Below are 11,893 nucleotides of genomic sequence, written 5' to 3' on the forward strand. Positions count from 1 at the left end.
CATGTCACCACAGGACTGTATACAGAGTGGACAGCGGGGCTTCACCATTTTCCATTTTACAGTTTTGAAGCCAAAATTCCCCCGTCTCAGGCGCAGCCATTGTAGCAGTTGTGCAGCCAGAGTCTGCGCAGTAGAGACTGTGAGGGATTCTGGGAGAATCTGAGTGAAACCAGGTGACAAATAAAAATATTTTTTCTTTCACAAGTCCAATCACTTTGACTCTACCTCCCGACATATTTTACAATCCCTGAAAAAAATACACAAGAATAGCAGCTGTCAATCATCGTTTAACGTGAAGTAAAACCTTGTTTTTAACCTCGTATAACTAATGAAAACGAAACTTTTCAGAAAAAATAGGACTCGAATACAAGGCAGCCAAATGGTATCTTCAAATCACCACAACAATCAGACATGAGAAACATTTCTACCAGGTGTATTAATTTTTTAGAGTTTGACCACAGCCCATCTTGAATGACTGGGGAGACAGATTTTTTGACCTATATTGTAGCCAGCCACCAGGGGGAGCAGTTTTTGCTTCTCCCTTCTGCAACTACCTACTTGTTTGAGTCTGGCTTTTGTTAGTTAATAATTTCCTGTTCTAAACAAATGTACGAACAATTGAAAAGTGAATAAAAGTTATAAAATATGTTCTTTAAGTTGACATTTCTTTATATAATTTGAAACATTGTCTGTTTCCAAAAGGGGGTCCCAGGCCAGAGGCAAATGCTGTTTGAAGGCCTTGGCATAGTAATGTTTGGGACGCCCTGCTGTATACCGTAGAATGGAGCCATCATAAGCAAATTTAGATCATTTTTCTTACAAATAGGAACTCAGAAAATATTGGACCGGCCCCCACAAGTCCAAACTGGACCCCATCCAGCAGATTTGGTTGTGTTGTAAAATAAAATGGACAGATCTGTTGAACATCCAGAGGAAAGACTTTGGATTGACTGGCAGAAGTATGGGATAACGTCAGTGTTAAAGCTCTCAGGAAATATGTTGACATTATGTCAGAGACAAACCAAATATAAAAGTTCAAAGTAGAGAAAAACAGAAAGACTCACTTCATCTGGTATTTGTTGAGCTCAGAACGACCACCTGCATCCTTCATGATCTGGATTTAGAGGCAAAAACAAAAGGTCTATACTCTCAGATCTGTTGAGGGCTCGATAATTAGTTTGAATATCCCTTCTGCTTGGGTCAGTGCGTGGTTTGGGCCACCGCTAGGTAAAAAAGATCTGACCCAACCCTTTATAGAGACAACATCTAAGAAGAGATTCACTGACACTTGATCTTCAGGTCGTATTGGTTGTCAGAATCTGATAAATAGATCTCAAGAGCAGACTTTTGTATCAGAGAATAAAACTGTTTGACACACCTGACAGGGACAGAAAATGAGGATACAATAACCACAGCGTATCCTTCACCTCTCTGTGACAGTAAATTGGCCTCATGAGAAGAGGATTACATAAACAATGACACCGTAAGGGGGCAGGTCATGGTCAGAGGTGAGAAAAGAGGGGCTGTGCTGTTAAAGCTTCAATTATACATCATTCCCGGACACGCTGGCAACCATGGAAACTGAAATAGAAACTAAAGGAAACCTGAGAGAGCAGGTGTGATGTCGTCCTGTTAACATTAGACAGGTAACACACAGGTGAAGTCTCCGTCTGCGTGTGGACGCCTCTCTCCATTGTCTCGCCATGGAGCTGCCATCTTTCCTGCTGTGTGTGCTGCTAAACGTCCTGTCTGTAAACTGTAAGTACGCCTCTGTATCTTCCTATTTTACACACTGTTTGTTTGTGTGTGACTGTGTTTTACACACTCTTAAAGTATGCATGGAGGAGCTGTGAGTAAAGATAAACCTCTGGTTAAACTGAGGCAGGAGAGCTGAGCTGAGGAACATTTCTCTCTCAGGCTTTTACTTCTTAAATTAAATTTGTATCCACACAGTCTGGATCAGCATCTGATGTGTTATTAAGAGCTCCTGGATGAATGTTTTACAACCTGCTGGCACTTCTTTGGCACTTTGGGTCCTGATGCTCCCTTGAGATGGACTTTGACATTAAAGTTTGACTCTCAGACTTTAATGTGAAACTTTAGAGCTTCTTACTTCTTTAAAACATGAATAAAACTCACACTAGTGTCAGGAATAGAGGAGAGTTGGTTTAAATTATGTTTGACTTTGTGTCTTAGAGTTGGGATAATACACTCTGGCATAGCCATGGAAGTGATGTGTGTGAGTTTGCTGCTAACTTTCAACCTGTAGTTCAGTTTAAGTGAGCCCCATGTAAATATAAAGCTCAACAAACTCAAATTCAGCTCTATCTATACTTTACTTTTCATACATCTGGATACAGTAAATTACAGGCAAGGGTAAAATATTGAAAGACTAGAATCAAAAGGAAGATGGCGTTCATAAAAATACTTAAAAATAAAATAAAACTGCTAGAAATAAAAAGATTATTTGTAGTGGACAGCTCTTTAAAAGCCATTTTCTCCTTAAAATATTGGTTTCTATGATAGACCTGCATATCGGCCAGTCTCAATTTTTTTCCCTTAAGTGTTTTATTTTTTAAGGGCATGGATTTTTTTTCTTTCTTTTTTTCTTTCTTTCTTTCTTTCTTTCTTTATATTATTATTATTATTATTATTATTATTATTATTATTATTATTATTATTATTATTATTATTATTAATTTATTTTCAATTATTTTTTCATAAAATTACAGACATGCATAAGAGGGTTGAAATGCATAACAACTGTCAAATATGTAAAGTAAAAGTTTGTGAAAATGTGTTCAAAGGTTTTGCAAGGCATATAAAGACATACTTATTCATGGATTTAAAAAATAAAACAAAATTTGTACATGTTGTCATATTATAGGGGCTATGGATGGAAATTAGTCTTACGGCTGAATCTGGCATATTTACATAGAAAATAAATAAATAAAATAAAATAAATAAATAAATTGCCATAGAATGCTCAGGCGCATGTTGTCCCCTGGATTGGAAATGTCTGTAACTTAAAGACGAAAATCAAGTATTTGTAAAGTAATAAATAAATAAATAAATAAATATAATATAACATAATGTAATATAATATAATATAATATAATATAATATAACATAATATAATATAATATATTAATAAAAAAAAATCATGCCCCAAGAAGAAGAAAAAATACTCAAGAAAATAATCTTGACACAAGCTTTCATATTTTGTGTATCAGAGGGGTAAATAACAAATGTTGATTAATTAAAAAATAATAATAATAAAATAGGTTTTTTTTGCTTACTTTTAAAAATTTCAAGAGAGCTTAAACACACCACGTATTTAATTCTTAACTCTTTAGAAGATTTAAATTACAGAATTTTGTCTCACACTTTCCAGTTTCTTGACATGTTAATAGAGTTTTTTACTCTACGTCTTATGTCATAAAACCTGATACACACATCTGATGTCTAAAATAGTCAATGGTGAACAGAAACAACCAATGTAGGGAGATAAAATGAAGTCTGGAGTAAGATTTTGATAAAGAACTACGGTCCTAAAACATCACACAGAGATTTTTTTACTCTTCACTCAGAAGAAAAAGCTTTTCTTTATCTAGTTTCTACGTTTCACACTGTGGACAAAGAGAAAGACACAAAAACGTTAGCAGTTAAATGAACTTTTGAGGATTCTGCAGTGTGACATCTAATTTCCTGTCATGAATGTCTTAAATAATCTTTCCTTATGTATGTACATTTCAAAGTATTTATGTCTTATCTTAATCCTACTTTCTATGAACTTTCCAACATTCTGACTTAGATCAGCTGTAGCATAATGTCTGACTACAGTTGTTGTTGTTGATATTTTAAACCTCTTTAAAAACTCTCCTATTATTTTATTTATAAATCTGTGTAACCTGACATTTATGATTCCAAACACCACAGTTTTCTCTCTGAGACACGTCTCTGAGTGAAGGATGAACAAATCTTGCCGTGACTCACTGAGGATAAAACACGAAGCAACAATAAGTGATTGTGACCAACGCCTCTTGGTGTCCCTGATGAGATAAAATGTGAAAGGACACTTTGATAAAAATCTTAAACTGGCCTGAAAAGGAGCGTCTTCTCCTGCAGCAGCTGATGAAAGCGTGATAAACTTTCACTATTTCCAGCACGTTTCACAGCAGAGGATGAATAATGGATGTATCAGCAGCAGCACGGAGCTTAAAGCGATGAATAGCGGTTTGTAAAGATGATTCCTTTCAGCTCAGCTCGCACAGCAACAAAAAAACCGATCATTAAAGGTTCAGGTCCAAGGTCGTTACATAATGCTTTCTAAAGCGCTGGTACGAGTGTGTGTTAAACTCATACACACCCAATCCATGCTGTGGATACTGTATAGAGTTACCTTCCTGCTCTTTACACGCACCACTGCGGCTAATTGAAGCCTGGGATCAATATCTGGGACAATAATGACGGGATATTGTTTCGTCCCAGCAGGGTCGTTTCTCTGTGTGAGCTGGCTCCATGCCACCAGGATGTACAGTACAGACATCATTAATGTATGACACATGCTGAAATTTAGTCAAAGCCCCTGTGAGGAGGTGTGGTTTGTTATTCTGGCGCCTCCTGTGGCCAAAGCATGAGTGAATTTTGTTAAGTGGACTGTTCTTGCAGCTTGCAATCTATTACTTTGGCTGTTTTCCAGACTACCTACCACACGAGTAGTGCCTACTTTTTGGGCCAAAATTCAGTCTGTAGTCGTCAGTATCCGAAAACGTACAAAATCTGCAGTATGCCAAAAATCCCCGGATGTCCTACCGATCTCAGTATGCAACCAACCAGTCTACTGGCCCTACTGTTTTCCACAATGCACAGCGCTAACACTGTTTATCTATGCAGGAGGCAGGTTTCGGTGAATGTTCGCCATCTACTGGAATGAGTCGGCATTACAACTACAATACAACAACACTAATGTTAGATGGTCCGTGAGGTAGAAGTGAAGTGATGCTAAAAAAACACAAGTAAATCTTGTCACCTCTAGTTTTAAAAGACACTGTTACAAATTATTGAAGCCCAAAAAACCCTGAATTTACTTTTTTAAACTATATGCGGATTATATGGACAAGATTTTTCCACCATCTGTAAAAATAAAAAGTCGCTAAATTCCAGATTTAAAAAAAAACAAAAAACGATATAATTCTTGGTGTAAGATTTAAAATCAAATATGATGAGTCTGCTGTGATATGATTAGCAAATAACTAAAATGTAAAGATCAGTTTGTTTTGTATATCTTTAATGAAGGCAAAAAAAAGACCATCACCTGTAGCTCCACTTTCCAAAACTGGAAACCAGAGTAGTACAAAACAGACCCAAAAGAACAGTCAAAGGCCTGAAAACCCACATACTACATTCACATATAGTATGTTGAAAATAAAAACAAGATGAGAATCAATTTTGACAGTCAACCCTTTCTGTCAGGTTCAGTATGTTAGGAACAGTCAGGAATATGTATGGGCATTTTAGTGTATGTAGATGGAAAAAAAAAATCTAACAGGAGGGTAGTTTAAAACCTCTAGGGGGCACTATGGAGCGGAAATTTTTGGAGGTTAATTTGCCAGGACTTTATGATATCAAAATTTCACAAAAAAGCTATTTGTGTCAGTAATTTCTATGACCTGCAAAAAACACCTTACAGTAGCTTAAAAGGTCCCATATTTTGCTTCTTTTCTGCAGTTTAATATGGATCATTGATGTCTTCATGAAATGGTAGTAACATGTTTTGTTCCAAAAAGCCAATAAATCAAGCACAGCAGCATTGTTTCCAGGCTCTCATAGCCCCTCTGTTCAGAACGCTCTGATTTAGTGGGCGTGGCCTTCATATGTAAATGAGCCACCGCTGATACCGCCCCGCTCTTCCACGTCACTGAGAGCGGCGCCACGAGCTCTGAGTGCTCAATGTTTAGCAAACTGCAAAGCTCGTTTACTGTGACATTACAGGCTAAAACAACAGGATAACTGCAGCTAAAGTTAGCATCCTGAAGCTAACACAGAGACAGGGGGGACACTGAGGAAAAGCTCTTCCATCTGCTCCACAGCACACAGCATTTAAAATACTCACATTTCCAGGGTCCCAGGTTTGTTGGAGGATGGTTGGTAATGTGTCTGGATTCAGGACCAGTCTATTGGCTAGCCCTCTGTTGGACTGTCCAAAGTTGGAAAAGCAGTCGGTCGTGAAGTGACTAGCACACACATGCACAGTTTTACTGAGTGTAGCTGGAACATTTCCTTGATAAATGAACTCTAGACACTTAGTCTGTCTTCTTCTGAGATGGGAAGATTGTGCATGGAACTATGTGGCTGTTTACAGCCAAAAACAGAGCAGTGATGGCTCTTCAACTTCGAGGGGGAGTGGGCGGGGAGGGGGCTCAGGGGCATCTGATCTGGTGGACCAATCAGGTCAGACTTGCTCCTGATTGGTCAAAAAAGAGAATCGCTTATGTCGGCAAACTCCCAAAATCCAAACAGCTCGTTTTAAGGTCTACTAAGTACAGGTTTTGTCATTAAATGTCACATTTTGTGGGCTGGGAGGAAAACCAAAGACCCACAAATTTCACTAATTTACACACTTAATAAAGTGTTTTTTGCATAATATGGGACCTTTAAATGCCATTTTCCAACTATTTTAGATCTTAATTCAAGTGCTCTAAAGGGGGTTGATAACATGCAAGAGGTTTAACATAGACTATCCAACTTTAGTTCACTCGTATGACCTAAAATGCATAAGAACACTTGAGTTATGAACAAAAGCTTAAGATAAATTTCCAATAAATGTAATTAAAAGTGGGAAAAAAGGGGAAACTAATTAACTCACTCATGACTTCCCATCACTACTACCGAGAATTTAATTTTAAGACTCGTCGATATAAATGAGTGCGTCATCTGCAAACGGTTAACATCTGATAGATAATTACAGTCAGACTCGTGCTCACAGTGGATCAATGCATCCCTGGGATCAGATTGCTTTCATTGATCCACTAATCTAGAAGTCCTGTGATCAATAAATACCACTGTCTTCCTGAGGACTCATATTGTTCCTGCTGATGCTGCAGCTGCAGTTATCACCGCTGTGTTAGCTTTGTGTCGTCTCTACAAAGACCTTATGGACCGTAATATGTGCTCCTGTCTCCAAAGGCTATCTCCTTTATGTCCCTCTGTGTGTGTGTGTGTGTGTGTGTGTGTGTGTGTGTGTGTGTGTGTGTGTGTGTGTGTGTGTCGCAGGTGAGGAGCGGATAGTGGGAGGATACGCACCAGTTCCACATTCAGTCAAGACCGTTGTGTCGGTACAGTCGACACTGCGTCAGCACTTCTGTGGAGGCATCCTGATAAATAAGTACTGGGTGCTCACAGCAGCACATTGTGACATCGGGTGAGCTGATTCTACCTCCATGAAGTGAAAGAGTCACCGAATCTCAGGCAGAAACACAATTTACTCCAACAATTCAACAGCTACACTCTGCTTTAGGCTATAATGTCCTGATTTCACTTCTTTCTGAGAAAGAAACCCACAGCAAAAAAAAAACCTTTTGACACGCAATGACCTCAGCTTGACGTCTGTAACCAGAGGGTTTGGTTGTTTTGAGGCGTGTAAAAAAAGCCTGTTTGAAAGAAAGCACGTGTAAGTGATACAATTCAGCTGATAACAATGGGCCTCTGTGGTTTTGCAATCTGACACATGGACATCTTGGCTTCAGATTCACTGAAACCACTTCTTATAAATAACAAATGCTTTGACTCAGAAGAAAGCAATTATTTTTTAGATAATTTTAGCAGAGCTTGATCCAGACTCTTTCTGGTTCCCACAATATATCAGCAAACTGATACAGATTTTTTTTTAACTGAGAGAAACTGGATTAGTTTTGTCTTCAAGGTCCTTAAAGTTCACTGCTGCCTCATGTTTCATATTCATAGTGGGTTAAGTCAATAGTAATGCTAAAACTGTTGCTTTTACTGTTTTATTAACTAATAAACTTTTATTAACAAATAACACTTACTAAATTTCTAGCTTTTAGCTAGCTAACATTTCAGTTAGCATTTCAGTTAAAACAATAATGTAAACACAAATGTTAGCCGAGAATAAGTCAAATTGTTTGCATTTAAGTTTTAAGCTTCAGGTGCTCTGTAATGTGTTAACACTAGCTGATTGTTAGCTAGCTAGTGTCCTGCACAGTTTACGAGCAAAAAGAAATGTTAGCCAGCTATAGCTAAGAATTTGATGAACGTAAACAGCTAACAAAACTATTCAACCTAGTCTTGGCTGAAAGTACGGTTCAATACTTTTTTAGCTATCATTACCAATCTATCAAATAAGCTAATAAAACTTTATAATAAGTGCGCAGAGAACAGCATTAATGACAGTATAGGGCACTAACTAGCTAACATTCAGCTAAACAAAACAGAGAGCTTGAAGTTTAGAACTGAAAGTAAACATTTAACGAATTCCTGGCTAATGTTTTTATTTGCTTGCACACTTTTTGTTGATGGTTTGAATGATTATTTTTAGCAGCTAGCACTATAACATCTACATGCTAAGAATTTGATTAAAGTAAACAGCTGATAGCAAAGACCAAATCCTCAATTTGACATTATTTGAGGATCCAAATTGAGTGAAAACATGAACATTAGAACATTTTCTTCACATTTTGATCACAGAATTACAGTAAAAAAAACAGCTTTTATATTAGCTTGCTAGCTAAGAGTACATGAGAATTTATATACCACTAGTTAGCTTTCTATTAAGAGGTTTTATCTTAAAATATAGTCTTAGTTTTAAAATCTTGAATTGAAAACATGACTTGATGAGTAAAAAACATTTACCTCTTAGTTTAGGTATAACATTAAAGTAAGCTAGCTACCAGCAACGAAAGAGCTCCCAATCAAATTAGCTAACATGTCAAATTTGTTGTCAAAACTTTAAAATACGTCGTCTAGATATAATCGGACAGTGAATTTTACATTTTGTTCGTACCCTGTGGCTAACATCAGAGGAAAATGTCTGCTATGAAAAAATGCTGAGTCATTTTTTAGGTTTTCAAGCTAGCTATTGTAATTTATAATTTATATATTTTTATTCTTGGTATATATTTATATATATATTAATATTTATATTATTATTATTGATACTACTACTACTATAATGGTAATAATAATAATAATAATAATAATAATTACTATTATTATCATCATTATTATTATAATATATTTATGTTTATATATATATATATATATATATATATATATATATATATATATATATATATATATATATATATATATATATATATATACATATATATATATTATATTGATATACTTTTTATTTATACATATTTTTTAATTACTATTTTCATTCTGATTGGATCTGTTGATTGCCTCTGAAGGGTCCGCAACATCTTGGTAGTAGCAGGGGACTACTCGCTGAGCATCTATGAGGGCACAGAGCAGGTGCTCCTGGCCAAACTTTTGATTCCTCACCCGGGCTACAACAGCACCACCAACAACAATGACATCATGCTCATAAAGGTACCGTATCACGTCACTGGTCTTTCTTTCTCTGTTGGTCTGTATTTTGATCTAACTGTCCTCGTTCCTTCCAGCTGAGTGCTCCAGTTTATCTGAACAGCTACGTTTCCATAGCTCTGCTGCCGCGGCACGGCACCTCCATCCCAGAGGGCACCATGTGCCGAGTGTCTGGCTGGGGGTACACCAGCCCCACTGGAGGCCAGATCCCCTCCACGCTCCGCACAGTCAGAGTCCCCATCGTGTCAACAGCAAAATGCAACAGCAGTGCGTCGTTCAACGGCGGCATAACAGAAAACATGCTCTGTGCTGGTTACAGTATAGGTGGGAAAGATGCCTGTCAGGTAAGAGGACGCCACTTCCTGTTCTTAGATCATAGTGTGTTGACACCTGGAGGGTTTGTCTTCTTAAAGGTCCCATATTCTGCTCCTTTTCTGCAGTTTAATATGGATCATTGATGTCTTCATGAAATGGCAGTAACATGTTTTGGTCCAAAAAGCCAATAAATCAAGCACAGCAGCATTGTTTCCAGGCTCTCATAGCCCCTCTGTTCAGAACGCTCTGATTTAGTGGGCGTGGCCTTCATATGTAAATGAGCCACCGCTGATACCGCCCCGCTCTTCACGTCACTGAGAGCGGCGCCACGAGCTCCGAGTGCACAATGTTAAGAAAACAGCGAAGCTCGTTTACCGTAACATTACAGGCTAAAACAACAGGCTAACCACAGCTAAAGTTAGCATCCTGAAGCTAACACAGAGACAGGGGGGACACTGAGGAAAAGCTCTTACATCTGCTCCACAGCACATAGCATTTAAAATACTCACATTTCCAGGGTCCCAGGTTTGTTGGTGGATGGTTGGTAATGCGCCTGGATTCAGGACCAGTCCATTGGCTAGCCCTCTGTTGTACTGTCCAAAGTTGGAAAAGCAGTCGGCCATGAAGTGACTAGCACACACATGCTCGGTTTTACGGAGTGTAGCTGGAACATTTCCTTGATAAATGAACTCTAGACACTTAGTCTGTCTTCTTCTGAGATGGGAAGCTTGTGCAGGGAACTATGTGGCTGTTTACAGCCAAAAACAGAGCAGTGATGGCTCTTCAACTTTGGCATTCTCCTCCCCACTGCTAGAGAGAAATCTGTCCAGCAGCAGGGAGGGGACTGGGCAGGGAGGTGGTCCGGTGGACCAATCACGTCAGACTTGCTTCTGATTGGTCAAAAAAGGGAATCGCTGATGTCCGCAAATCCTGGATATTCCAAACAGCTCATTCACAAGCACTACTAAGTACAGGTTTTGTCATTAAATATCTCATTTTGTGGGCTGGGAGGAAAGCCAAAGACCCACAAATTTCACTAAAAGACTTAATAAAGTGATTTTTGCATAATATGGGACCTTTAAATACCAGCCTGGTCTAATCCTCTATGTCTTTCCTTGTCCTTTTTCAGGGGGACTCTGGAGGTCCATTAGTGTGTGAAGGTCGGATTTACGGCGTTGTGTCCTGGGGTAAAGGATGTGGAGACGCTCAGTTCCCTGGAGTCTACACAGCTGTGTCTAAATACCGCAGGTGGATCGACGAAACCATTTTCAGCTACTACAGCAGGTGTAACAAGAACTAAAAACCAAACCCAAACACTCAGTGGAGACTTGAAGATCTTTGTTTCAGACTTTTTTTAAACCAGGTTTTGTGAGTTCTTCAGAACATGTCAAAGGATCGGTTCAACATTTTCAAAAATCAGCTTTCAACAACTTGAATAAAGAGCATTTCACAAAATGTTGAACCGCTTCTTTCAATCCTCACGCTTGAATTTTTACTATAACTGCAGAAAACAATCCTAATGCATAACCCACAAACTCTCCTCCCATAAAAGAAACACCGGACAAATCATCCACGTTAACATAACACCAGGAATGAGGTGCCATATCGCTGCTAACGTCAGCTGAAATCAGTGCTTCCAGATCCTCACAGAGAGCTCACATTGGACCCAAGGGACCATGTAATTTACAGTCCAAGAGCTGCTGCTGCCTCACAGGCACAACAACAACAACAGCAACATCAGTACATCCAATGCTACTCAATTCACTCCAACAACACCCTGCTAAAGGATTTACAGACTGTGGTCACACTTTAACAATCTGATTAGGTTAGGATTTGTTTTGGTTCTTTAAAAAGGAAATTAGCTGGATTTGGGGCTGTTTTTATTTTTTATTAGTAATTTTTGACAACATTAATTTAGGAAAATCTACCTGCATCTGCTCAACAATGTCTGCTCAGGCTGATTATTAACCTGTCGTCAGTGAGTTTGTCTCAGTGCACTACAAAC

At 38.2% G+C, this 11,893-nt stretch overlaps 1 protein-coding gene across 1 annotated transcript; it reads left to right on the forward strand.

Annotated features, from left to right (window-relative positions):
- The first annotated feature begins 1,703 nt into the window (after positions 1-1,703).
- LOC141799649 (trypsin) lies at positions 1,704-11,188 on the forward strand. Its single transcript, XM_074681948.1, has 5 exons — positions 1,704-1,758; positions 7,276-7,423; positions 9,435-9,576; positions 9,651-9,917; positions 11,018-11,188. The coding sequence occupies exons 1-5, from the start codon at positions 1,704-1,706 to the stop codon at positions 11,186-11,188; spliced, it is 783 nt and encodes a 260-aa protein (XP_074538049.1).
- The last annotated feature ends 705 nt before the right edge of the window (positions 11,189-11,893 follow it).

The sequence above is a fragment of the Halichoeres trimaculatus genome, unplaced genomic scaffold (genome assembly GCF_033239565.1).
Source record: "Halichoeres trimaculatus isolate MK-OKI-2021-1 unplaced genomic scaffold, fHalTri1.1 fHalTri1_scaffold_11, whole genome shotgun sequence".
Classification (NCBI taxonomy): domain Eukaryota; kingdom Metazoa; phylum Chordata; class Actinopteri; order Labriformes; family Labridae; genus Halichoeres; species Halichoeres trimaculatus.